Source organism: Phyllobates terribilis, unplaced genomic scaffold, assembly GCF_046119375.1.
Source record: "Phyllobates terribilis strain yellow unplaced genomic scaffold, ASM4611937v1 Scaffold_8__6_contigs__length_399053987, whole genome shotgun sequence".
Taxonomy (NCBI): Eukaryota; Metazoa; Chordata; class Amphibia; order Anura; family Dendrobatidae; genus Phyllobates; species Phyllobates terribilis.
In genome coordinates, this window is record NW_027362768.1 from 385,702,726 (window position 1) to 385,730,504 (window position 27,779).

General features: G+C 54.0%; 3 protein-coding genes across 5 annotated transcripts in view; 2 read left to right on the forward strand and 1 right to left on the reverse strand.

The window, feature by feature from the left end:
* Window positions 1–1,225: 1,225 nt before the first annotated feature.
* On the reverse strand, window positions 1,226–16,980 carry NPRL2 (NPR2 like, GATOR1 complex subunit). Its single transcript, XM_073645124.1, has 12 exons — window positions 16,821–16,980; window positions 14,572–14,648; window positions 14,413–14,504; window positions 14,091–14,259; window positions 10,335–10,443; window positions 9,172–9,308; window positions 7,903–8,000; window positions 7,628–7,664; window positions 4,930–5,023; window positions 4,272–4,389; window positions 3,937–4,079; window positions 1,226–3,290 (listed from the first exon to the last, which is right to left on the reverse strand). Coding segments are annotated over exons 1-12 (1,143 nt in total). The 5' UTR covers window positions 16,822–16,980; the 3' UTR covers window positions 1,226–3,222.
* An 82-nt stretch (window positions 16,981–17,062) lies between these two features.
* Window positions 17,063–24,012, forward strand: CYB561D2 (cytochrome b561 family member D2). Its single transcript, XM_073645126.1, has 4 exons — window positions 17,063–17,173; window positions 19,618–19,749; window positions 21,855–21,892; window positions 22,902–24,012. Exons 1-4 carry the CDS (start codon window positions 17,083–17,085, stop codon window positions 23,400–23,402), a joined length of 762 nt encoding a protein of 253 aa, XP_073501227.1. The 5' UTR covers window positions 17,063–17,082; the 3' UTR covers window positions 23,403–24,012.
* Window positions 24,013–24,224: 212 nt separating this feature from the next.
* The window catches only part of LOC141157629 (caveolin-3-like), a 100,878-nt gene continuing 97,323 nt past the window's right edge, over window positions 24,225–27,779 (forward strand). The window contains exons 1-3 of one of the 3 annotated variants that reach the window (XM_073645129.1): window positions 24,225–24,413; window positions 26,077–26,148; window positions 26,937–27,551. In XM_073645129.1, the coding sequence (XP_073501230.1) occupies window positions 24,293–24,413; window positions 26,077–26,148; window positions 26,937–27,124 (381 nt within the window). In that variant the 5' untranslated portion in view covers window positions 24,225–24,292 and the 3' untranslated portion in view covers window positions 27,125–27,551. Of the gene's footprint in view, window positions 24,414–26,076; window positions 26,149–26,936; window positions 27,552–27,779 lie in introns of those variants that run through there. The other 2 variants (XM_073645127.1, XM_073645130.1) reach the window with 2 other exon arrangements.

The following is a 27,779-nucleotide window of genomic DNA, read 5'->3' on the forward strand; positions in this document are numbered from 1 at the left end:
GTGCTATGGGGATGGAGGAAGCCAAGTATCTGGGCTACGTGGTTGGTAGAGGGGAAATAAAACCACAAATAAATAAGGTCGAGGCGATCCTGAACTGGCCAAAGCTCCTCACGAAGAAGCAGGTCAGGGCATTTCTAGGCAGCGTGGGCTACTTTCGAAGATTTGTCCCTAACTTTGCCCTGATAGCAGCCCCGCTGACGGATCTTCTGAAAGGGACGAAGTCGGCTATTGCTAAGTGATCCCCAGAAGCTGAGGAGGCCTTCCAGGAATTGAAACTGGCCCTCTGTAAACAGCCAGTCTTGGTGGCGCCCAACTTCTCTAAAGAGTTCGTGATCCAGAAGGATACATCGGATGTCGGGCTGGGAGCAGTCTTGTCCCAGGAGATTAAAGAAAGTGGAACACCCTGTAATGTACCTCAGTCGCTTCCCGGCTGCTTCAGAGTTTATTATTCTGCCGCGAAAAGAGCCAATGCTCAGTGTGAACTGCGCCCTAACGAGAGCTGGTCCTAGCAGAGGACGCCATGCACGAGCCCTGTGCACACTCTACATGGATTACATTTTCCTTACAAAACCCACATCGCCAGGTCAAGGATCCAGCAACCCATCTGCAATGCGGATGAAAGCTTGAACGGACAAGTCATCAGCGTCGCTGAGCCGTCATTCATCAATCTGAACAATGTAATGGATTGTCAAAAAGTACAAGTGTCACATACGTCTCTAAGGGGCCACATCCAGACCACTAGCAGTGCCAACCAGCAAGAAAAGCCCAAGACAAAACAGAAAATACATCAGCTCTCAGAAGAAGATGGCGGACCACCATTGGTGCAGACGCAGAAGGGTGAAGGGGGCGACGGTTAAAGCAGCAGACATATTCAGACACAGAACTGCAAAGGGCCCATTTACCGTGCTTGTCTACGTCCGCCCCCTTGTCTACGTCCGCCCCCTTGTCTACGTCCGCCCCCTTGTCTACGTCCGCCCCCTTGTCTACGTCCGCCCCCTTGTCTACGTCCGCCCCCTTGTTGTAGTGCGCCAACCACGACCAGAAAACACACTAATCTATATGTGCGTGATCCAAACTCATGACCATTAACATTAGAGGCGGCATTACTCAGAATTCAGCACAAGTAACCCCGACCCCCCCAGTGACCGGATATAAACCTTCAATCTGAGTCATTCCAGGAAGAGACCTGAATTCAATTAAGAACATAAAGTTTCACATTTCTCTGGTTGTTTAGTTTTTTTTTTTATTACATTTTTTGTTTTTCTTTATGAAACAATTTTTATTGCTGCAGCCAAAACCAGAACTAAATCCCTATTTAGGGTTAGAAAAATTGTAAAACCATGAAAGAAGCTGTTAGTAATGAACGAAGGCGGGATTGTAATGTGCTCGCTGCATTTGGCTCATTAGCTGCTCCGTTTCTGTCATCTCAGCCGCTAATGACGCAGAGCGCAGCAGCGAATGACGCAGAGCGCAGCAGCGAATTACACAGAGCGCAGCCGCTAATGACGCAGAGCAGCAGTGAATTACACAGAGCGCAGCAGTGAATTACACAGAGCACAGCCGCTAATGACGCAGAGCGCAGCAGCGAATGACGCAGAGCGCAGCAGCGAATGACGCAGAGCGCAGCAGTGAATTACGCAGAGCGCAGCAGTGAATTACACAGAGCACAGCCGCTAATGACGCAGAGCGCAGCAGCGAATGACGCAGAGCGCAGCCGCTAATGACGCAGAGCACAGCAGTGAATTACACAGAGCACAGCCGTTAATGAGGCAGAGCACAGCAGCGAATGAGCAAGAGCGCAGCAGCGAATGAGCAAGAGCGCAGCAGCGAATGAGGCAGAGCGCAGCAGCGAATGAGGCAGAGCGCAGCAGCGAATTACGCAGAGCGCAGCAGCGAATTACGCAGAGCGCAGCCCCTAATGACGCAGAGCAGCAGTGAATTACACAGAGCGCAGCCACTAATGACGCAGAGCAGCAGTGAATTACGCACAGCGCAGCCGCTAATGACGCAGAGCAGCAGTGAATTACGCACAGCGCAGCTGCTAATGACGCAGAGTGCAGCCGCTAATGACGCAGAGCAGCAGTGAATTACACAGAGCGCAGCAGTGAATGATGCAGAGCGCAGCAGCGAATGACGCAGAGCAGCAGTGAATTACGCACAGCGCAGCCGCTAATGACGCAGAGCAGCAGTGAATTACACAGAGCGCAGCAGTGAATTACGCAGAGCGCAGCAGCGAATGACGCAGAGCGCAGCAGCGAATGACGCAGAGCGCAGCAGCGAATGACTGCAGCGAATGACGCAGAGCGCAGCAGTGAATGACTGCAGCGAATGACGCAGAGCGCAGCAGTGAATGACGCAGAGCGCAGCAGTGAATGACGCAGAGCAGCAGCGAATGACGCAGAGCGCAGCAGCGAATGACGCAGAGCGCAGCAGTGAATGACTGCAGCGAATGACGCAGAGCGCAGCAGTGAATGACGCAGAGCGCAGCAGTGAATGACGCAGAGCAGCAGTGAATGACGCAGAGCGCAGCAGTGAATGACGCAGAGCGCAGCAGTGAATGACGCAGAGTGCAGCAGTGAATGACGCAGAGCGCAGCAGTGAATGACGCAGAGCGCAGCAGTGAATGACGCAGAGCGCAGCAGCGAATGACGCAGAGCGCAGCAGCGAATGACGCAGAGCGCAGTAGCGAATTACACAGAGCGCAGCAGTGAATTACACAGAGCGCAGCAGTGAATTACACAGAGCGCAGCCGCTAATGACGCAGAGCAGCAGTGAATGACGCAGAGCGCAGCAGTGAATGACGCAGAGCGCAGCAATTTAAGACAAATTCCTCTCCCTGCTGCCCTCAGAATAAGCTCCAGGCACCCATGACTTTGTCCCCCCACACTACGCCACTGACCTAATATTACAGTGTTGTATACATTGATTACAGTGCTCTTTATCGGTGTTTCATGGTAGGGGAAAGCCTGTAGGGTCCTGCAAGACGTAGGCATTATCGCTATGTTTACAATCCTCGCCGTGTTTTCTCCGTCTGTTAGGGGACACCTCTCCCCCCCTACACGTACATCATCTGAGCAAAAGGTAAGAACAAGCCTCAGCTGAAAATCGTTGTATACTTCAGAGTCTACAGGAAATGTTCAAATCCATGAATATCAGGAGCTAGGTCTCCTACTTCTGGTCGTCAGGTCTCCTCCGCTCCTGAGGGTCGCGCCATCGCTCCCATTACTTCATGCACACAATGATGTTGGAGTCGGAGTCCAATCTTTCATCCAGCTCTCGATAGCTCATGCCTGGATAAGAAAATGCAAAACCCGATGGTCAGCACCGCTCTCTAACTGCTCATGTAGGGGGAGGATAGCTATGGGACGCAGCACTCGGATTCATTTGCAAAGACGATGATCGGTAGTACTAATTTGCCCTATGAGTAATTCAACTTATTTTTTAAATATAAAAATATCCCGCAGGATTTGGAAATGATGAACTTCTGGAACATTCTCCATTAAGTTATTTTGCTTCCTTCTCTCCTAAAATGCTGTCAAGTTCAGGCTCTTTTAGTAGCTGCTTTGAGCTGCAGCCAGAATCTGTACCCGGACCCTAGTTACAGACCATCTCCATGCCTGAGCTTCTCTGCCCTCTCCCCATTGCTCAGACAGTTAGGGGGTTGGAGTAGCAGTTCAAAGCAGCTACAGAAAGAGCAGGAACTCGAGAAGCTAAAACAGCACATTTGGTGCAATGTATGGAAGTAAAATAAGGTCACTGATTAGATTAAAACGTCTTATAACTTGACAAAGGCTGATCAATAAATAAAATAGTGTAGTTACTCTTTAATGATTTTTGAAGCCATTACTTTGCCTGTGTGTCATCCCTCCACCCCGACCACACAAGCAGGACTTCTCCCAAACACTGTGCCTTGTGGGGTCACACCGGTGCCGGTACCTGTCTTGCAGCAGATCTCATCGTAGCTGTGGCTTCCCGTGTAGAGACGAGCCGGGGGGCTGCGCTCATCACGAGACACCTTTACGGGGTATTTCTGGAGTCTTCGGATCAGGTTCTTCATCAGCCCAAACTGGATAAGTTTCCTGCGTTCACACAGAAGGTACCGTACATTATGTCTGCAACGCGGAGGAGCGTACGCTGCGAGCAGCATCCCCCCAGGGATCTGGGGTCACAAAGTGTCCCAGTGATGTCCCAAGGCCCCCCGTCCCTCTGGACCCTTTAGCTCCCGCAGGGTTTCTGGGCGTCGTACGTCTGCGCACATTATAGTCACTGACCTCTCGTCCACTCTCTGCAGCTGCTGCGTGTGTCGGGCGATCAGGTCTCGCACCGTGGTGCCAGGACTGAGGCCGCAGTACAGCTGGAAGACGTCACGAAGACTCGGCCGCCTCACACCTAAGAGAAAGACCAGGTGAAGAAGCAGAGACTGGAGCCGGCCACATATATACGGAAAGGGAAGCCCCCCGCACACATCGGACTAACGTCAGCCACGGATGACCACGGCTCCAGCCGACAGTCCAGTGTATACGGAGCCCCAAAGGATTCCAGACGGGCCGACAATGCACAGGAGATATGGTGGAGGCTCATAATACAGAACACAGGAGCGTGAGAGCCGCCGAACCACCGGCTGACAGCCATCTATGGGGGCCTTAGTGCGGAACAACTGCAGGGACTATGGGGCGGTGTAATGTGTTCTCTGTTATCAACCATTTTTATCAGATGACTGAAGGACAGGTGATTACCATCTATTGCTCCCTGTAATCAGCCGAGAGGTTATTGTCGTCACTTCTGCACAGTGACAAGATCCCATAGATGTTCTCTGGACAGCAAACGCAATGTCAAATCCCACCGCAATGTAGAGAGTATGGAGGACAGCGCCCCCATCTGCAGGCAGGAGATGTCAGGAAGCTTCTGTTATAGAGAGGGAATGGTCACCTGGTTTACTAATGTAGGAGATGCACTCGTCCTGCAGAGCCTTGTCGTGGATCAGCTCCTGCACCCGCGGAGTCGTACAGTAGACATTGGAGTACTGCAAGGAGGAGACCAGGATCAATAAAATATATAGAGCAGCCGCCCCTCCCTCCATCCCGTATACCGCAGCCGCCCCTCGCTCCATCCCGTATACCGCAGCCGCCCCTCGCTCCCTTCATTACGCCGCTATAGAGCATCCGCCCCTCGCTTTGTCCCATATGCCGCAGCCGCCCCTCGCTCCCTCCCGTACGCCGCAGCCGCCCCTCGCTCCGTCCGGTATGGCGCAGCCGCCCCTCGCTCCGTCCCGTACGCCGCAGCCGCCCCTCGCTCCGTCCCGTACGCCGCAGCCGCCCCTCGCTCCGTCCCGTACGCCGCCCCTCGCTTTGTCCCATATGCTGCAGCCGCCCCTCGCTCCCTCCCGTGTACCGCAGCAGCCCCTTGCTGCGTCCCGTATACCGCAGCCGCCCCTCGCTCTGTCCCGTATACTGCAGCCTTCAGCCGCCCCTCGCTCCATCCCGTATACCGCAGCCGCCCCTCGCTCCCTCCATTACGCTGCTATAGAGCATCCGCCCCTCGCTTTGTCCCATATGCCGCAGCCGCCCCTCGCTCCGTAAGGTAAGGCGCAGCCGCCCCTCGCTCCGTCCCGTACGCCGCAGCCGCCCCTCGCCCCGTCCCGTAGGCCGCAGCCGCCCCTCGCTCCGTCCCGTACGCCGCAGCCGCCCCTCGCCCCGTACGCCGCAGCCGCCCCTCGCTCCGTCCCGTACGCCGCAGCCGCCCCTCGCTCCGTCCCGTACGCCGCAGCCGCCCCTCGCTCCGTCCCGTACGCCGCAGCCGCCCCTCGCTCCGTCCCGTACGCCGCAGCCGCCCCTCGCTCCGTCCCGTACGCCGCAGCCGCCCCTCGCTCCGTCCCGTACACCGCCCCTCGCTCCGTCCCGTACACCGCCCCTCGCTCCGTCCCGTACACCGCCCCTCGCTTTGTCCCATATGCTGCAGCCGCCCCTCGCTTTGTCCCATATGCTGCAGCCGGCCCTCGCTCTGTCCCGTATACCGCAACCACCCCTCACTCTGTCCCATATGCTGCAGCCGCCCCTCGCTTTGTCCCATATCCTGCAGCCGCCCCTCGCTTTGTCCCATATGCTGCAGCCGGCCCTCGCTCTGTCCCGTATACCGCAACCACCCCTCGCTCTGTCCCGTATACCGCAACCACCCCTCGCTCTGTCCCGTATACCGCAACCACCCCTCGCTCTGTCCCGTACGCCGCTATAGAGCAGCCGCCCCTCTGCTTTTAGCTGAAATACAATATGTAAATTTGACTAATTAAAAAAAAAAATTATATAAATGTTTATGTTTTTTAAGTAACTATTTTATTATTCCAGCCATAAACCTGACCCGAGCTCCAGCCTTAGTGCCCAAGAATGTGAAACTGTAAAATTTGAGTCAACAGTCGTGTCTTTTTTTCAATGCAGGGACAATTGACATTTTGGGGCAGCTCTGCCGCTGAGGCGCTGTCTCTCCTCTGACAAAAATGCAAGACTCAATTCTTTCTTGCTCAGCTTCTGGCATCTCGTTTTTTTCCTATGCAGAGTGCAGAAGCCGATGAAAACACTAATTTTAACAACTGCGCTCTGCATAGGAACTGGGGCAGCGGCTGCGATGAATGGCCGGTCTGCGTTACTCGCTCAGATCGCCGGCCATTCACTCCCGACCCGTTACCTCCTCCGAGGTGTCGTGTGTCAATCTATGAGATCTCATCCTCTGCACCAATAACATCTGGTAATGAGAAGTATTCGGTCGCTGCCGTCTCTTCTAGAATTGATATTCTGCAATTTATTTCTTGCTTTATTCTCGAGCAGAAATCATCCAGACTCCACCGGTAAGCAGCTTATATGGACTGAAGCCGCCACGTCCCCCAGCTGGCCGCCCCTTACATTGGCCCCCAGGCGGCCGGCCCGCCCCTTACATTGGCCCCCAGGCGGCCGGCCCGCCCCTTACATTGGACCCCAGGCGGCCGGCCCGCCCCTTACATTGGACCCCAGGCGGCCGGCCCGCCCCTTACATTGGACCCCAGGCGGCCGGCCCGCCCCTTACATTGGACCCCAGGCGGCCGGCCCGCCCCTTACATTGGACCCCACGCGGCCAGCCCGCCCCTTACATTGGACCCCACGCGGCCAGCCCGCCCCTTACATTGGACCCCACGCGGCCAGCCCGCCCCTTACATTGGACCCCACGCGGCCAGCCCGCCCCTTACATTGGACCCCACGCAGCCGGCCCGCCCCTTACATTGGACCCCACGCGGCCGGCCCGCCCCTTACATTGGACCCCACGCGGCCGGCCCGCCCCTTACATTGGACCCCACGCGGCCGGCCCGCCCCTTACATTGGACCCCACGCGGCCGGCCCGCCCCTTACATTGGACCCCACGCGGCCGGCCCGCCCCTTACATTGGACCCCACGCGGCCGGCCCGCCCCTTACATTGGACCCCAGGCGGCCGGCCCGCCCCTTACATTGGACCCCAGGCGGCCGGCCGCCCCCTTACATTGGACCCCAGGCGGCCGGCCGCCCCCTTACATTGGACCCCCACCCATCGTGGCCATATGCTGGAGATCCGGCTGCATTACATGAGATTGATGTTGGAAAAACCCAGACATCCCCAGATTCTTACCTGGAAGATGGAAACAAGAGTCACCACCCCGTAATACCTAGAAAAAGGAAGTTGAGAGTTGTAGTCAGAATGCTGCACATTAATGGCCGCTCAGTATTTCTTGCAGAAGCCGCCGCTAAGAATCAAAACGTCACGAACATTAAGCTCTGACCACAAGACCCCGGCCTCAGCGCTCCCCCTGCCTCTAGTATTGGTATCGTACCGATAATCAAACGCCGAATTAAAGGAATGTCGCCGTCCCATTTATCCAGATGCTTCGCTCTCAGATCACTCACATGAGGTTCTGTATCGCTATCCGCACGAGGTTCAGCTCCACGTCGGCCTCCGCAGAGATCTTCTGGATGTGACGGAAACCATCAATATATGGCAGAATCTGGGGGGAGCAATGTAATTGGATGAGTAGTCACAGAATCTCCTCTCTGCGAGCCCCGCCGATGCAGGTCACATGTACAGAATCCTAGAGCTGCAGTGAAGACTGACACTTAAAGAGGCAGTCCACCTTTGGGGACCTTTTATTTTATGTAAATGCATTTTATTTGCAGATAAAGATGATTTTTGTAATTGTAAGCATTGTGCTCCCTTTGCCTTCTCTAGCCTCAGGCTGCACTCATTAATCCTGGTTGCAGAATGAGTGATCTGAGGATCCATCAGTGAGCTCACACTGACAGTCTGAGTGTCACGATGCTGTTGTCTCTGACAACCCGGGACTAGGGGCTCCTACCCTGTCCCTAATGCTAGGGGCACCCTTACTATCTCTGTTCCCCAGGTTACTTCAGATGATGAAGATGCTGGGGTCATGTACCTTGCTGTTCTCCTGAATCAGCCCTTATCTGTCCCCTCCCCCACCCAGGGAAGTGGGCAGGAATAGTGAATGTAAATACTCAAACCAGACAAACAAGGATGGAAGTACAGGGACAAATGAAAATACAAAAACACACAAAATATTCACTAACAGAGGGAACACCGAAGGGATTAGGAAGGTAAAGAAAAATAGAAGAGGATGGGACTATGCACTGAACCAAAACTCCAAGCAACACTCACAGAACAACGCTCCTCGCACGCCACTCCATAAAAAGACATAACACTGGCAATCCCAGATGGCCAGAGCAGAGACTATATAGGAGAGGGGAGTGGCTGATGCTGCTCAGCTGAGAACTTCCAGAAGGAAGCTACAGAGACTCAAAGCTGAGCAGATTAACTACTGCACTGCTGAAAGAAACCAGCACCATTTAAAAGGAGGGATAATGCTTCTACTCAATGCAGGAGTGTGTGAACTCAGACGCTGCAGACTTCTGACTCCGTCGCGGTACACCCATGACACTCAGGCGATAGCACCGTACATCTTTTGAGGGGGCATTCAGACATGGCGGCCACATTTGGAACCTGCAGACATTCGGTTAGCAGGTTTTTATTTTTGCAATTTTTTTAGCATTGCAAAATTCCAAAGAAAAATAGATAAAACCACAATGAGAAAGAGCAGGTAAATGTGAACACAGACTAAAGACTGGAGGACGGAGGCTCATATTCTTAACTTGCAGATTTACCTGCTGCGTCGTCAGATCCCACTGTGCGTTGCAGAAGTCGTCCTTGTCTTCGGTGAACACCGGGACGTCGTACTCCTGGGCTGTAGGGGGCGCCACCCGCAGTTCTATGACCTTCAGGTGCATGGTGTTACTTTCATCTGGAAGTACAAGGAGAGGTTAGAGGTCTTCTCGCTGAGCCCTGCACGCGGGGGTCACATATCTCACCCTATATGAGACGGCGGGTGTCAGCCATTATTGGCAATCAATTGATTTTAACACAAAGCAATTTTTCTACTATAAATCCTCAGTAAAATCCATATGAATGACACGCAGAATATGCTGCTGATTTCACTCCTCTACATCGAAGGTGGATAAATCTGCAGTTATAGTCTGGGATTAAGCGCTGGAGCGGTGCAGGGGCGCTGCGCTCGGCCTCCCAGTTAGCAAAAGACGAGCCCAGAGCCAGGAGCGAATCCGGAGCTGAAAATCAGGAGCAGATCTGGAGCTGAGGACCAGGAGCCGAGAGCCAGGAGCAGATCTGGATCTGAGGACCAGGAGCCGAGAGCCAGGGGCACACCTGAAGCGGATCCAGAGTCCGGAGGAGATCCAGAGCCAGGAGCAGATCCAGAGCCAGGAGCACACCCGAAGCGGATCCAGAGCCCGGAGCAGATCCAGAGCCCGGAGCAGATCCAGAGCCCGGAGCAGATCCAGAGCCCGGAGCAGATCCAGAGCCCGGAGCAGATCTGGAGCTGAAGACCAGGAGCCGAGAGCCAGGAGCACACCCGAAGCGGATCCAGAGCCCGAAGCGGATCCAGAGCCCGGAGTGGATCCAGAGCCCGGAGCGGATCCAGAGCCCGGAGCGGATCCAGAGCCAGGAGCAGATGTGGAGCTGAGGACCAGGAGCTGAGAGCCAGGAGCACACCCGAAGCGGATCCAGAGCCCGGAGTGGATCCAGAGCTGAGGACCAGGAGCCGAGAGCCAGGAATGGATCCAGAGCCAGGAGCGGATCTGGAGCTCCGAGATCTGTGGCAGAAGAGGAATAGACGTCCTGTAGCCTAGTGATAGGGGCCCTCATAGGTGATTTATTACCCGACTCTTCTGTCTCATGTAAGGTGGATACCCGCCCCCTGCGCGCTGCCCGGGGGCGATAAGGAAAATTCAATGTCATCCCGAGTGGTCAGTACCTATGGGCAGGGAACATTCTCCGGTGGAGTTCAGCCCCTCCAGCAGGATGCTCATGATGGGCACCAGTCTCTGCTTACTGTCCTCATTAGAGATGAAGCCGGACTCTAGCTACAACGAGAGAACAGGAAAGTGATGGGCTGAGCCGCCGTGCTGCCCTATATAGAGTACAGTGCTAACCACTGAGCCACAGTGCAGCCCTATATATAGTACAGTGCTAACCACTGAGCCACAGTGCAGCCCTATATATAGTACAGTGCTAACCACTCAGCCGTCGTGCTGCCCTATATATAGTACAGTGCTAACCACCATGCTGCCTTATATATAGTACAGTGCTAGCCACTGAGCCACCATGCTACCCTATATATAGTAGTGCTGACCATTGAGCCACTGTGCTGACCACTGAGCCACCGTGCTACCATATAGTACAGTGCTAACCACTGAGCCACCGTGCTGCCCTATATATAGTACAGTGCTAACCACTGATCCACCGTGCTGCTCTATACATATATATATATAGTACAGTGCTAACCACTGAGCCACCGTGCTGCCCTATACATATATATAGTACAGTGCTAACCACTGAGCCACCGTGCTGCCCTATACATATAGTACAGTGCTAACCACTGAGCTACTGTGATGCTCTATACATATATATATAGTACAGTGCTAACCACTGAGCCACCGTGCTGCCCTATAGTACAGTGCTAACCACTGAGCCACCGTGCTGCCCTATATAGTACAGTGCTAACCACTGTGCTGCTCTATACATATATATATAGTACAGTGCTAACCACTGAGCCACCGTGCTGCTCTATACATATATATAGTACAGTGCTAACCACTGAGCCACCGTGCTGCCCTATGTATAGTAGTGCTAACCACTGAGCCACCGTGCTGCCCTATATATAGTACAGTGCTAACCACTGAGCCACTGAGCTGCTCTATATATATATATATATATATATATATATATATAGTACAGTGATAACCACTGAGCCACCATACTGCTCTATACATATATATAGTACAGTGCTAACCACTGAGCCACCGTGCTGCCCTATATATAGTACAGTGCTAACCACTGAGCCACCGTACTGCCCTGTATAGAGTATAGTGCTAACCACTGAGCCACCGTGCTGCCCTATATAGTACAGTGCCAACCACTGAGCCACCGTGCTGCTCTATACATATAGTACAGTGCTAACCACTGAGCCATCGTGCTGCTCTATACATATATATAGTACAGTGCTAACCACTGAGCCACCGTGCTGCCCATAGTACAATGCTAACCACTGAGCCACCGTGCTGCTCTATACATATATATATATAGTACAGTGCTGACCACTGAGCTACTGTGCTGCCCATAGTACAATGCTAACCACTGAGCCACCGTGCTGCACTATACATATATATATAGTACAGTGCTGACCACTGAGCTACTGTGCTGCTCTATACATATAGTACAGTGCTAACCACTGAGCCACCGTGCTGCTCTATACATATATATAGTACAGTGCTAACCACTGAGCCACCGTGCTGCCCTATATATAGTACAGTGCTAACCACTGAGCCACCGTACTGCCCTGTATAGAGTATAGTGCTAACCACTGAGCCACCGTGCTGCCCTATATAGTACAGTGCCAACCACTGAGCCACCGTGCTGCTCTATACATATAGTACAGTGCTAACCACTGAGCCATCGTGCTGCTCTATACATATATATAGTACAGTGCTAACCACTGAGCCACCGTGCTGCCCATAGTACAATGCTAACCAATGAGCCACCGTGCTGCTCTATACATATATATATATAGTACAGTGCTGACCACTGAGCTACTGTGCTGCCCATAGTACAATGCTAACCACTGAGCCACCGTGCTGCACTATACATATATATATATAGTACAGTGCTGACCACTGAGCTACTGTGCTGCTCTATACATATAGTACAGTGCTAACCACTGAGCCACCGTGCTGCTCTATACATATATATAGTACAGTGCTAACCACTGAGCCACCGTGCTGCCCTATGTATAGTACAGTGCTAACCACTGAGCCACCGTGCTGCTCTATACATATATATAGTACAGTGCTAACCACTGAGCCACCGTGCTGCTCTATACATATATATAGTACAGTGCTAACCACTGAGCCACCGTGCTGCTCTATACATATATATAGTACAGTGCTAACCACTGAGCCACCGTGCTGCTCTATACATATATATAGTACAGTGCTAACCACTGAGCCACCGTGCTGCTCTATACATATATATAGTACAGTGCTAACCACTGAGCCACTGTGCTGCTCTATACATATATATAGTACAGTGCTAACCACTGAGCCACCGTGCTGCTCTATACATATATATAGTACAGTGCTAACCACTGAGCCACCGTGCTGCTCTATAGATATAGTACAGTGCTAACCACTGAGCCACCGTGCTGCCCTATGTATAGTACAGTGCTAACCACTGAGCCACCGTGCTGCCCTATATATAGTACAGTGCTAACCACTGAGCCACTGTGCTGCTCTATACATATATATAGTACAGTGATAACCACTGAGCCACCATACTGCTCTATACATATATATAGTACAGTGCTAACCACTGAGCCACCGTGCTGCCCTATATATAGTACAGTGCTAACCACTGAGCCACCGTACTGCCCTATATAGTACAGTGCCAACCACTGAGCCACCGTGCTGCCCTATATATAGTACAGTGCTAACCACTGAGCCATTGTGCTGCCCTATACATATATAGTACAGTGATAACCACTGAGCCACCGTGCTGCTCTATACATATATATATATAGTACAGTGCTAACCACTGAGCCATTGTGCTGCCCTATACATATATAGTACAGTGATAACCACTGAGCCACCGTGCTGCTCTATACATATATATATATATATAGTACAATGCTAACCACTGAGCCACCGTGCTGCTCTATACATATATAGTACAGTGCTAACCACTGAGCCACCACACTGCCCTATATATAGTACAGTGCTAACCACTGAGCCACCGTGCTGCTCTATACATATATAGTACAGTGCTAACCACTGAGCCACCGTGCTGCTCTATACATATATAGTACAGTGCTAACCACTGAGCCACCGTGCTGCTCTATACATATATAGTACAGTGCTAACCACTGAGCCACCGCGCTGCCCTATATATAGTACAGTGCTAACCACTGAGCCACCGCGCTGCCCTATATATAGTACAGTGCTAACCACTGAGCCACCGTGCTGCTCTATACATATATAGTACAGTGCTAACCACTGAGCCACCGTGCTGCTCTATACATATATAGTACAGTGCTAACCACTGAGCCACCGTGCTGCTCTATACATATATAGTACAGTGCTAACCACTGAGCCACCGCGCTGCCCTATATATAGTACAGTGCTAACCACTGAGCCACCGCACTGCCCTATATATAGTACAGTGCTAACCACTGAGCCACCGCGCTGCCCTATATATAGTACAGTGCTAACCACTGAGCCACCGCGCTGCCCTATATATAGTACAGTGCTAACCACTGAGCCACCGCGCTGCCCTATATATAGTACAGTGCTAACCACTGAGTCACCGTGCTGCCCTATATATAGTACAGTGCTAACCACTGAGCCACCGCGCTGCTCTTTCCCTGTAGCACACTGACATGAAGCCTCAGCCTCTTATTACACCTCGTGCAGTGCACGGCCCCAGTAATCGGTGCGCGGCCCCCGTCATCGGTGCGGACCTCCAGCGTCTTCAGGTATCCCGCGAGCTTCTTCACGATGGGCTCCAGCGCGCACGTCTTGGCTCTGGCGTTGCACACAAAGCCCAGGTTAAAGAGCAGAGCGTTGCGGCTGTACTTCTTGTGCTCGATGCAAACCGGGCAACCGATCAGCTTCTTGTCCATGGCGGTCCTGAGAACAGACGCGCGTCAGTGAGACGGCCGCCATCGCAGCTGCTGCTCCCCTGCCAGGAGCTTAGCTACACGGCGATACATCCGCTGTAGAACCATAATGGCGCCACCCTGAGCGTTCCCCCGGCATTACAGCGGCCCGGACGTCACTCACACTGTGATCAGCTTGTTCTGGAGCTCGGGTTTGGTGATGATATAAACCTGGACGGTGTCAAACAGCTCCCGCGAGATGTACTCCTCCGGCACCTGCGACACACGGGACATCGTCACCATCCTCCGCCACGCGGGGAGCGGAGCAGCCGACGCCACTCACCTGGTAACTGATCTTGGGGCCGAGGGTCGGATGGAACTCGCTGAAGAAAACGCACTCGATCCTCCGACTGGACATCACTGCAGACAGAGAGGTGGTCACTGAGGGGGGAGGGGCCGAGCGAGGGCGGGGGGAGGGGCCGAGCGAGGGCAGGGGGAGGGGCCGAGCGAGGGCAGGGGGAGGGGCCGAGCGAGGGCAGGGGGAGGGGCCGAGTGAGGGCAGGGGAGGGGCCGAGCGAGGGCAGGGGGAGGGGCCGAGCGAGAGCAGGGGGAGGGGCCGAGCGAGGGCAGGGGCCGAGCGAGGGCAGGGGGAGGGGCCTAATGAGGGCAGGGGAGGGGCCTAATGAGGGCAGGGGCCTAATGAGGGCAGGGGGAGGGGCCTAATGAGGGCAGGGGAGGGGCCTAGTGAGGGCAGGGGGAGGGGCCTAATGAGGGCAGGGGCCGAGCGAGGGCAGGGGGGGGCCAAGCGAGGGCAGGGGGAGGGGGCGAGCGAGGGCAGGGGAGGGGCCGAGCGAGGGCAGGGGCCGAGCGAGGGCAGGGGCCGAGCGAGGGCAGGGGGAGGGGCCGAGCGAGGGGCCGAGCGAGGGCAGGGGGAGGGGCCGAGCGAGGGGCCGAGCGAGGGCAGGGGAGGGGCCGAGCGAGGGCAGGGGAGGGGCCTAATGAGGGCAGGGGCCTAATGAGGGCAGGGGAGGGCCTAATGAGGGCAGGGGGAGGGGCCTAATGAGGGCAGGGGCCGAGCGAGGGCAGGGGGGGGCCAAGCGAGGGGCCGAGCGAGGGCAGGGGAGGGGCCGAGCGAGGGCAGGGGAGGGGCCGAGCGAGGGCAGGGGAGGGGCCGAGCGAGGGCAGGGGGAGGGGCCGAGCGAGGGCAGGGGAGGGGCCGAGCGAGGGCAGGGGGAGGGGCCGAGCGAGGGCAGGGGGAGGGGCCGAGCGAGGGCAGGGGGAGGGGCCGAGCGAGGGCAGGGGAGGGCCTAATGAGGGCAGGGGGAGGGGCCTAATGAGGGCAGGGGCCGAGCGAGGGCAGGGGGGGCCAAGCGAGGGCAGGGGCCGAGCGAGGGCAGGGGCCGAGCGAGGGCAGGGGCCGAGCGAGGGCAGGGGAGGGGCCGAGCGAGGGCAGGGGAGGGGCCGAGCGAGGGCAGGGGAGGGGCCGAGCGAGGGCAGGGGAGGGGCCGAGCGAGGGCAGGGGAGGGGCCGAGCGAGGGCAGGGGAGGGGCCGAGCGAGGGCAGGGGCCGAGCAAGGGCAGGGGAGGGGCCGAGCAAGGGCAGGGGGAGGGGCCGAGCGAGGGCAGGGCCGAGCGAGGGCAGGGGAGGGGCCTAATGAGGGCAGGGGAGGGGCCTAATGAGGGCAGGGGAGGGGCCTAATGAGGGCAGGGGAGGGGCCTAATGAGGGCAGGGGCCTAATGAGGGCAGGGGAGGGGCCTAACGAGGGCAGGGGAGGGGCCTAATGAGGGCAGGGGCCTAACGAGGGCAGGGGAGGGGCCGAGCGAGGGCAGGGGGAGGGGCCGAGCGAGGGCAGGGGGAGGGGCCGAGCGAGGGCAGGGGAGGGGCCGAGCGAGGGCAGGGGAGGGGCCGAGCGAGGGCAGGGGAGGGGCCGAGCGAGGGCAGGGGAGGGGCTGAGCGAGGGCAGGGGAGGGGCCGAGCGAGGGCAGGGGAGGGGCCGAGCGAGGGCAGGGGAGGGGCCGAGCACACACTGACAGTAACCAGTAAGAAAGCCCCGTGCTCAGACCCCGCCCACCAGGAGCCAGCTGCATTGGGACCTGGCTCTGCTTCTGGATTCGGGATCAGGGTGCAGAGCGACTGAATAATATAATAAACTAATTTAAAAAAAATATTAGAAAAAAAAATAAAACTTCATATCTTTAATCCAGAAGTATAACAAAAAAAAAGAAAATATATATATAAAATTGAAATGGCACAGTGCGGTTGTTCAGTCGCGGCTCCTCCGCTGAAAAATTGCAACAAAAACCAATCGACTCATTATAAAAACATTTCACCACTAAAATAAAGGAATAATAACCTCCCTGGTGCGGTGCCGCTGTTATTGCACTGAGACCAAGAATCACAAGTGCTGTAAACTAAACCCAAAGACAATGGCAGAACTGTGGCCTTTCACCATCACCCCCTGCTGTCTGCACTATGATTGCAGCTCTGAGGCAGAACACTCATAAAGAAGCGACCATGTTCTGCACTCTCTGCCCTTCCTCCTGGCTTCTCCCCCGTCTGCGGGTTATCCCCTGACCCCAGAGCAGCACTCACTCTTCTTCTTCCTCCTCCTCTTCTCCTTCTTCTTCCTCCACTCCTTCAGGTATTCTCACCCCCACTAAGAAGAGAAATGAACCCGTCCAGCACAAGCCGGAAACAGCATGGATGCGTCTCAAGCCTCTCTCCCATTCCGGCTCCGCCCCTCCACGTTCATTGGTTGGTTGTCAGTTCTTACTTACATAATCTGTGGAAAATAACCTGCCAATGGGCGGGGCCTCATGTGATTGACAGGAGCTGTACCAAATGAGACATGTAGATGGGCGGAGCAGCGGAGCATTTCCTGAAGGCGGAAGAGACAGAGAAGCGACGTCCGGGAGGCAGAGCCGCGGGAGGGGATGAGAGTGCGGGTAATGTGCAGGACTACAAGTCCCAGCGGGGAGGAGTCAGGCCCGCAGTGGCTGATAACTTCTCCGTTATGTGCTCACGTCTCTGCCTCTCACAGCTGAGGGTGTGTTACAATGTGTCAGTGCAGTTGTCAGGCGGATACAAGTGTACCAGACCCTCAGCTGTGAGACGTCGCCGCCGGTGGTGGCTGCCGCCTATGGCCGCTCCTCTTCATGGCGGTTTTGTGGCCGATCCTCCGTCTGTCGCTCGCGGGATCCGGAGTTATTTGCACCAAAATCCGAGATCTTTTCTCTTTTGCGCCTTTTTGGAGTAAAACCATTGTTTTGGGGGACAGTCAGGGGTCTGTGATGGCGATACGGCTTAATTGTCTGCTGCAAATCAATCAGGCGTTGTGCAGGTACATCTCTATAAAGTGTCTCCGACTGCAGGAACCAACCAGGACAGGCGGTTATGGCGGTGCTCGAGGCTGATCGCTCTGTACGCCCCCCCCCCCCCAGGACAGGCGGTTATGGCGGTGCTCGAGGCTGATTGCTCTGTACGCCCCCCCCCCCCCAGGACTGGAGGTTATGGCGGTGCTCGGGGCTGATCGCTCTGTACGCCCCCCCCCCCCCAGGACAGGCGGTTATGGCGGTGCTCGAGGCTGATTGCTCTGTACGCCCCCCCCCCCCCAGGACTGGAGGTTATGGCGGTGCTCGGGGCTGATCGCTCTGTACGCCCCCCAGGACAGGCGGTTATGGCGGTGCTCGGGGCTGATCGCGCTGTACGCCCCCCCCCAGGACTCACGGTTATGACGGTGCTCGGGGGCTGATCCGCTCCGTACGTCTCCCGACCCCCCTGGACAGGCGGTTATGGCGGTGCTCGGGGCTGATCGCTCTGTATTCCCCCCCCCCCAGGACTGGCGGTTATGGCGGTGCTCGGGGCTGATCGCTCTTTATTTCCCCCCCCCAGGACAGGCGGTTATGGCGGTGCTCGGGGCTGATCGCTCTTTATTTCCCCCCCCCAGGACTGGCGGTTATGGCGGTGCTCGGGGCTGATCGCTCTGTATTCCCCCCCCCCAGGACTGGCGGTTATGTTGGTGCCCGGGGTTGATCGCTCTGTACTTCCTCCCCCAGGACAGGGTGTTATGGCGGTGTGATTTCCCCCCCCCCCTCCCCCAAGGATCCACTCTGTACATCCCCCCACCAGGACAGGCGGTTATGGTGGTGCTCCGGGGCTGATCCCCCTATGTACGACCCCCTCCAGGACAGGCGGTTATGGTGGTGCTCCGGGGCTGATCCCCTATGTACGCCCCCCTCCAGGACAGGCGGTTATGGCGGTGCTCAGGGGCTCATCCTCTCTATACGCCCCAGGACGGGCGGTGCTCAGGGGCTGATCCTCTCTATACGCCCCCCAGGACGCACGGTTATGACGGTGCTCGGGGGCTGATCTGCTCTGTACGTCCCGCACCCTCCAGGACAGTCTCTGCTCAGTGGCTGATCCTCTCTATATGCCCCGTAGGATAGGCGGTTATGGCGGTGCTCGGGGTCTGATCCCCTTTGTACGCCCCCCAGGATGCACAGTTATAGCAGTGCTCACAGTGTCCTTCAGTATAAAGCACGAGGGATCAGATGGTCTCAGGTACAAATCTCAAAGGGAAATAGCGGCAAAGACAAAAATAATTGTGAAAATGTAAAGAAATATTATATTAAAAGATAAAAGTTTAGATGAGAAAATAAATGAAATAGTCTGCTCCGGGGACGGTCGGTACGTTGCATTATATGTCAGTGGGAGGGGGAGGAACAAGATCAGCAAAACCGCAAACGACCCAAAAACTGTGAGGGGAAAAAAACGCTCAGAAAAATGATGAAAACTGCTGAAGCCGGCGCTCGGGAAACAACAAGAAGATACACAGCGCCGACGTGTCCTGGAAGCGTCGTCAGAATCGCCTGCGTGTAACAAACGCTGTGTGAACGCGACCTTACTGCAAATAAACGCAGAGCCACCTTTATTTAAGACTTTGCACCTTTCCCAAAGCCTGAAGTGACCCCAAAAAGAGAAACCCTGCAGCTCGCCCCCCCCCCCACCGCATCTCCCTCCTAGCCCCCCAAAACTTTATATTACAAAAGTTCAGAATTTGATAAATGGACGATGGGTTTTGGTTTTTTTTCCGCCTTTTTACTGCAGGTTTTTCAGGACTTTTCGGTGTCCTAGAAAACTACAACTCGTCCCGCAAAAACAGCGACAGGGAGGGAACATAGAAACACTAGAAGGGGAGAGTGACCGTCCTGAAGGGGTTAAGTGTGTGGCCCCGGAGCGGTCAGAGGCTGGTGCTGCAGGTTCCCGTCTGCGCCGGGGCCACACTGCTCTCCGCACACAGAGCACCATGGTCACAGCAACGCGTCCGCTCCTCGCACTGCAGGGGGCGCCGCACAGTTCAGTCGTTTATAACGTCTCATCTGTTCCTCAGGATCAATGGCGCAGAGCTCAGACCCCGACCCCCGGCTGCACCGCACCCTGCGCCTGATCTCCGGGACCGCCGCTCATCTCACCGCACTCACCGTCACAATCTACATCGCCTGCGTGTCCCAGCTGGGAACATGTGAGTATTAGACGGGGAAGGTGGAGCGTAATAATGTCTGGAGGTTATATCAGTGCTGGAGCGTTATAAGAGGCTGATATCAGTCACATATGATGTAATGTCTGGAGGTTATATCAGTACTGGAGCTTTATAAGAGGGGCTGATATCAGTCACATGATGTAATGTCTGGAGGTTATATCTCTACTGGAGCGTTATAAAAGGAGCTGATATCAGTCAGATATGGTGTAATGTCTGGAGGTTATATCAGTACTGGAGCGTTATAAGAGGGGCTGATATCAGTCACATATGATGTAATGTCTGGAGGTTATATCAGTACTGGAGCGTTATAAGAGGCTGATATCAGTCACATATGGTGTAATGTCTGGAGGTTATATCAGTACTGGAGCGTTATAAGAGTCTGATATCAGTCACATATGATGTAATGTCTGGAGGTTATATCAGTACTGGAGCATTATAAGAGGCTGATATCAGTCACATATGATGTAATGTCTGGAGGTTATATCAGTACTGGAGCAATATAAGAGGAGCTGATATCAGTCACATATGGTGTAATGTCTGGAGGTTATATCAGTACTGGAGCTTTATAAGAGGGGCTGATATCAGTCACATATGATGTAATGTCTGGAGGTTATATCAGTACTGGAGCGTTATAAGAGGGGCTGATATCAGTCACATATGGTGTAATGTCTGGAGGTTATATCAGTACTGGAGCATTATAAGAGGAGCTGATATCAGTCACATATGGTGTAATGTCTGGAGGTTATATCAGTACTGGAGCATTATAAGAGGCTGATATCAGTCACATATGATGTAATGTCTGGAGGTTATATCAGTACTGGAGCGTTATAAGAGGCTGATATCAGTCACTTATGGTGTAATGTCTGGAGGTTATATCAGTACTGGAGCGTTATAAGAGGGGCTGATATCAGTCACATATGATGTAATGTCTGGAGGTTATATCTCTACTGGAGCGTTATAAAAGGAGCTGATATCAGTCAGATATGGTGTAATGTCTGGAGGTTATATCAGTACTGGAGCGTTATAAGAGGCTGATATCAGTCACATATGATGTAATGTCTGGAGGTTATATCAGTACTGGAGCATTATAAGAGGCTGATATCAGTCACATATGATGTAATGTCTGGAGGTTATATCAGTACTGGAGCGTTATAAGAGGAGCTGATATCAGTCACATATGGTGTAATGTCTGGAGGTTATATCAGTACTGGAGCATTATAAGAGGCTGATATCAGTCACATATGATGTAATGTCTGGAGGTTATATCAGTACTGGAGCATTATAAGAGGCTGATATCAGTCACATATGATGTAATGTCTGGAGGTTATATCAGTACTGGAGCATTATAAGAGGAGCTGATATCAGTCACATATGGTGTAATGTCTGGAGGTTATATCAGTACTGGAGCTTTATAAGAGGGGCTGATATCAGTCACATATGATGTAATGTCTGGAGGTTATATCAGTACTGGAGCGTTATAAGAGGGGCTGATATCAGTCACATGATGTAATGTCTGGAGGTTATATCAGTACTGGAGCGTTATAAGAGGGGCTGATATCAGTCACATATGATGTAATGTCTGGAGGTTATATCAGTACTGGAGCGTTATAAGAGGGGCTGATATCAGTCACATGATGTAATGTCTGGAGGTTATATCAGTACTGGAGCGTTATAAGAGGGGCTGATATCAGTCACATATGATGTAATGTCTGGAGGTTATATCAGTACTGGAGCGTTATAAGAGGGGCTGATATCAGTCACATATGATGTAATGTCTGGAGGTTATATCAGTACTGGAGCGTTATAAGAGGGGCTGATATCAGTCACATATGATGTAATGTCTGGAGGTTATATCAGTACTGGAGCGTTATAAGAGGGGCTGATATCAGTCACATATAGGAGGGTCTCGGCTCTGGACATTTGCATTTATTGAGGTTTTCTATACTGTCACTCGTCCCATTGATGAGAAATGGCTGATACCAGGGAGAATAGAGTGCGTCCCTCCCTTGCGATGGAGGCGTGGGGTCGGCCGGTATTTGCTTGTCTGCTGTTTTTAGCTGCTGTTAACCCTTTGTCTTCTGTTGCAGCGCTCTTCTCCTGGCACCCGTTCCTGATGAGTCTGGCGGTGAGTCCTCGCTGTGCAGATTACTGTTAATGTGAACATGTGGCAAAGTGAGAGGAGGAAACGATGGAGATCACAGGACGGAGACGACACAGATCTGTACATGGTGGAAAGATGCAGAACTACAACGTCCAGAGTCCGAGCCTCGTGCAAAAATCCCGGCAGCTCCGGCCTCTGCTGCTGTCACTGAGGTCAATAATGGTCGTCTGAGGAAGGTTCTGCTGCTGAGTGTACAAATCCTCTCCCGCGTCTGCGGACTTTCCTCCCGCGGCGTCTGCGGACTTTCCTCCCGCGGCGTCTGCGGACTTTCCTCCCGCGGCGTCTGCGGACTTTCCTCCCGCGGCGTCTGCGGACTTTCCTCCCGCGGCGTCTGCGGACTTTCCTCCCGCGGCGTCTGCGGACTTTCCTCCCGCGGCGTCTGCGGACTTTCCTCCCGCGGCGTCTGCGGACTTTCCTCCCGCGGCGTCTGCGGACTTTCCTCCATCGAGCACATCGGGGGGACTTCATTGATCACAAAGGAGCTGCCGGCAGCGGACCCTGATGATTTCCTTCCTCAGACGACCATTAATGACCTCAGTGACAGCAGCCGAGGCCGGAGCTGCCGGGATTTCTGCACGAGGCTCGGACTCCGGACATGGTCAGTTCTGTGTCCATCCTTCCATCACGTGCAGATCTGTGACGTCTCCGTCCAGTGATTTTTTTTATGTGGTACTTTGAGTGTTTTTACACCAGAGCTGCGCTCACTATTCTGCTGGTGTTATTGGAAGCAGTCAGTAAGCTTGTGGACACCTATAGCTTATCTCACCTCCTATAATACATGGAGGCTGTTCACATTATTTTAGCAAAAACTGAACAAATAGGGAACGCTGGATTTCAGCTCTGAAGCTGAAGAATAGTGAATGTTCTATAATTGTGATCCCGGCGTTCCCATGTGCTCCATTATCAGCAATTTCGGGGTGGAGGTTGGGGATCAGCGGTGACTGATGCCGTTTGTCTCTGTTTCTCTTTGCAGTTCTCCTTCATGACAGAAGCCATCTTGGTTTTCTCTCCTGACTCCTCCGTGCTGCGCTCCTTCTCCCGTAAGGCGCGGGTGCGGGCGCACTGGGCTCTGCAGCTCCTCTCCGTCCTCTGCGCCATCCTGGGCCTGGGCATCATCTACTATAACAAGGGAGTACACGGGAAGCCGCACTTCTCCACCTGGCACGGACGGCTGGGGTTACTCACCGTGCTGTGCGCGCTGGTGCAGAACGCCGGCGGGGTAACGCTGCTGTACCCCAAACTGCTGCAGCGCTGGACCCTGTCTACCCTCAAGCTGTACCACGCCACCTCTGGCCTGCTGGCATACCTGCTGGGCTGCACCAGCCTGATCCTCGGCATGTGTTCCCTGTGGTTCAGCGCCCATGTGACTGGCACCTCGTGGTACCTCTGCGCCCTCTGCCCGCTGCTCACCGGCCTGGTGGTGATGAATCAAGTCAGTAACGCTCATCTGTACCGAAAGAGGAGCCAGTCCTGAGGCGCAGTACCTCCCCCGAACTCCCGCCATTGAGGCTCAGGACCTCCCCCCGAGTGGCTGCCATTGAGGCTCAGGACCTCCCCCCGAGTGGCTGCCATTGAGGCTCAGGACCTCCCCCCGAGTGGCTACCATTGAGGCTCAGGACCTCCCCCCGAGTGGCTACCATTGAGGCTCAGGACCTCCCCCCGAGTGGCTGCCATTGAGGCTCAGGACCTCCCCCCGAGTGGCTGCCATTGAGGCTCAGGACCTCCCCCCCCCGAGTGGCTGCCATTGAGGCTCAGGACCTCCCCCCCCCGAGTGGCTGCCATTGAGGCTCAGGACCTCCCCCCCCCGAGTGGCTGCCATTGAGGCTCAGGACCTCCCCCCCCCCCCCCCGAGTGGCTGCCATTGAGGCGCAGGACCTGCCATCGAGGTGCCTAGGGAGCAGAAGACGCCACATTACTTTTTTACTGTTAAAGTCTAATGACCAAAAATATGGCCAAAATCCAAGACAGCCGTCCCCAATCAGCGAGGACCGACACCGCCCTCCCCGAGACTCTCGATACTTTCTTACATGTTGTGTAAAGTAAAATAAAATGATTACGGGATTTTCCTTGTTTATAACTTTAAAGCTGTTTTTTTTTTCTTTCATTTCCTCGCACTCTATTCTTAGCCAGAGCTGCAATCACCATTCTGCTGGTGGCTGCTTTTCTTTTTACATCCCACAATCCAACACTTCAGACTATGCACTGATCCAGCAGTACTGTGTGTGCAGCTCTGGCTGTGACTGGAGCAGAAGCCCTGAAGGTATAACTCCCCACATCCGTGATCTCCAGTGGCCGGGTGTCGCTCTGCGCTTAGAGGAGACGTGTACAGGAGGTGCCAGTGTGTGCCAGGATCAACACCGACTAATGCGGGCGATGCCCAGAAAGTGTGGGAACGACACGGGACCATTACACGTAAGAGCAGCGCTCCGAAACTGCAGGAGCTGGGAGAGATCTGTGCACCTGACTGATGGCTGCGAATCTGCAGGTGAGTCAGGGCCCCGGAGCCAAACTCACTGTGACCCAGAACCGCGGAGACCGAGGAAACGTGATCAGAAATACAGGAGCCCAAGAGCGGCCGACGTTCCTGCTGGTTCTGTCTCATTCTCAGCACAGGCAGAATAGTGAGTGCAGCTCTGGAGTATAATACAGGATGTAACTCAGGATCAGTAATGTAATGTATGTACACAGTGACTGCACCAGCAGAATAGTGAGTGCAGCTCTGGAGGATAATACAGGATGTAACTCAGGATCAGTAATGTAATGTATGTACACAGTGACTGCACCAGCAGAATAGTGAGTGCAGCTCTGGAGTATAATACAGGATGTAACTCAGGATCAGTAATGTAATGTATGTACACAGTGACTGCACCAGCAGAATAGTGAGTGCAGCTCTGGAGTATAATACAGGAGGTAACTCAGGATCAGTAATGTATGTACACAGTGACTGCACCAGCAGAATAGTGAGCGCAGCTCTGGAGTATAATACAGGATGTAACTCAGAATCAGTAATGTAATGTATGTACACAGCGACTGCACCAGCAGAATAGTGAGTGCAGCTCTGGAGTATAATACAAGAGGTAACTCGGGATCAGTAATGTAACGTATGTACACAGTTACTGCACCAGCAGAATAGTGAGTGCAGCTCTGGAGTATAATACAGGATGTAACTCAGGATCAGTAATGTAATGTATGTACACAGTGACTGCACCAGCAGAATAGTGAGTGCAGCTCTGGAGTATAATACAGGATGTAACTCAGGATCAGTAATGTATGTACACAGTGACTGCACCAGCAGAATAGTGAGTGCAGCTCTGGAGTATAATACAGGCAGGCCCGTATTTGCCACTAGGCATTGGAGGTCCGGCGTCTGGGGCGGCGGGCTGCAGGGGGTGTTGCCAAGGTCAAAATAAACCTTCCTACTCCAGGTTCTTTAAGAAAACCGGCGTCTTTCTTGGGAAGGGAGGGGGAGCGGCACATTGATTTGTTTTTGCGTCTGTAAGACGTGAATACAAATGATCCTCCGTCATGGCGGCACTTCCGGGGTCAGTGGAGCCCCCAGTCAGCCCCCTGAGCCGAGGTGCGCACGTTGCTGACATCAGTGCAGAGGAGGAGGACGATCCGGGGTCTGGAGCAGGTGAGCGCTCAGAACCAAAGATATAGGGGGGGAAACTGGTGAATGTGGGGGGTTCTGTGTGAAGAGCATAGGGGGGTTGATCTCGGTATGGAGAGGACAGAGAGGTGGGTTTCATTTATGAGGGGGCGCTGCGGCTGTCATATTTCACTGGGGGAGACAGTGTGGTGGGAATATTTTATAGGAGAGAACAGTGCGGAGACCGTGTACCATTAGTGAGACAGTGAGGGGCAATTATTTATTCAGCGGCGTCTGTAGGGTCACGGCGCGGGGCGTCTATAGGGGCACGGCGCGCGGCTTCTATAGGGTTGGGGCTTCTATAGGGTTGGGGCGTCTATAGGGCGCGGGGCGTCTATAGGGTCGGGACGTCTATAGGGGCACGGCGCGGGGCTTCTATAGGGTTGGGGCGTCTATAGGGCACGGCGCGGGGCTTCTATAGGATTGGGGCGTCTATAGGGGCACGGCGCGGGTGTTTTTTTTTATTGAGTAACATTATAGTGACCCTGTTATTTTTAAGGTCACGTTGTCGGGATGTGCTGCAGAAGACGGAGACCTTCAGAGACCAGCGGAGACGTCATCATGGAGTCAGGTATTAGATGTAAGGGGCAGTATGTAATCGACCGCTGATTTGCTATATGAAGCCGATCTATATGAAGCTTAATGACCTGTTTCCAGGATGTGGAGTCGCTTTCATGTGCACAGAACAATCGTTTACATGATCGTCCTGTGCACATAGAGAAGCCTCGTTCTCCGCAGCAGATGTGCACCCAGGAGAACATGTTGCTGAGAACGATGATGTATAAGGGGTCTTTCACCCCACAAAATGCCAATTATTCTGCATGCAGATTGATATAGGGGACATAGCCCAGGCAGATACAGGTTTAACTTATTTTTTTTATATGCAAATGAGGACGCTTCTGTGCCCCCTCGCGCGGCCTTGTGCGCCGTTGCACCCTCCTATTTGCATATTAAAGCCATTCCCTTGGTAGAATAGACCGGTGCTTTGGTAAGGATAAGTGCTGGGCATTTCTGTGCTTGTGCCCTGACCCTGGAGAAGCTCAGCAGCGCTGTGAGTGTCAGTGTGAACGCGCACAATGTGGCTGACGGCGCGTTCTATCGCCTGGTTGCTGCAGATACAATGAGGAGGAAGGGCGCTGAGGTGAGCAGACGGCACACACTTGTCCTCCTCCTCACCTGCTTCTTCCAGGTGCACCGCGTGGCAGCTACAGACAGGATCCAGGCGTCGGACCGCGCCCGCAGCCACATTGTGTGCACACCGGCACTGACACCAGGAGTGCGCTGCCGTGCCCCTCCAGTGTAGGCGCGCTAGCACAGACAGGTGAGCTGATGTGAGACTGTGCTCGCTCTTACCAACAGATCAATATCAAGAAAAGGGACTGGCTTTAAAAGGGAACCTGTCACCAGCGTGGCTGAGAGAAGTGCGACCGCACAGGAGCGCGATGGGGGGACACCGTGATGATGACGTAGGACGCGTCCTCCACATGAAGCAGGGAAGGAGGACGATGATTGTAAGAAGAGAGAGGAGACGCCGGATCCGGACCTGAGACGTCCACCGGACCGGACCGCGCCGTCTGTGCCTTGCATAGGGGATTAGAGACCTACAGACCACCTACCAGAATGCTGTATATATCAGACGGCTTATAGGCGCTGGCCGCACTTTATACGGGGAAAACCTGGTGACCGCTTCCCTGTCATTTTCAAACGTTCGGTCATACGGTGCACCAAGGCTTTGGCCGCGCCGAGGGTGCACAGACGTGTCTTCACGGGAATATTAGATACATGTCGCTTTTTCAGCAAATATTGCGCCAAACTGTATATGCCCGGTATTATTCTAGCAGGGGCTACGTCCTCTGTGTAGATCTTTATGCAGTTTCATTGTCAGTTTGAGGTGACAGACTCCCTTTCAGTGAGCTTAAAATTAATTTCCCCCAATGAATGAACGTTTTGGTGGTGCATCGGGTGATTGACAGCCTGGTTAGATGGATCGATAATCCTTTTCGGTGTTTAAAGACTTTTGTAGTTTTAGACCAATCTGCAGTCAGTCTATGTGACTCTACGTGACTGCAGACTTGTTACTCCTCACATGACGCACAGCGGCTGCGAGGATTCTCCGGTGGGGAAAAAGCAGTCGTGTGATTCGCAGACTCCCGGCCACAATCCGACTATGCAAGTAAATTGAGCGAGGCCGCGGCCGTCTAG

What these genes read in the sequence shown, in the direction of transcription:
- NPRL2 (XM_073645124.1), bottom strand. An exon ending in CAGAACAAGCTGATCACAGT is followed by an intron (nt 14,260 to 14,412) that starts GTGAGTGACGTC and finishes GTCTGTTCTCAG; the next exon opens with GACCGCCATGGACAAGAAGC. An exon ending in GATACCTGAAGACGCTGGAG is followed by an intron (nt 10,444 to 14,090) that starts GTCCGCACCGAT and finishes CTCTCGTTGTAG; the next exon opens with CTAGAGTCCGGCTTCATCTC.
- CYB561D2 (XM_073645126.1), top strand. Translation starts at nt 17,083, where the DNA reads ATGGGCGGAGCAGCGGAGCATTTCCTGAAGGCGGAAGAGACAGAGAAG. An exon ending in CGTGTCCCAGCTGGGAACAT is followed by an intron (nt 19,750 to 21,854) that starts GTGAGTATTAGA and finishes CTTCTGTTGCAG; the next exon opens with CGCTCTTCTCCTGGCACCCG. An exon ending in CGTTCCTGATGAGTCTGGCG is followed by an intron (nt 21,893 to 22,901) that starts GTGAGTCCTCGC and finishes TTCTCTTTGCAG; the next exon opens with TTCTCCTTCATGACAGAAGC.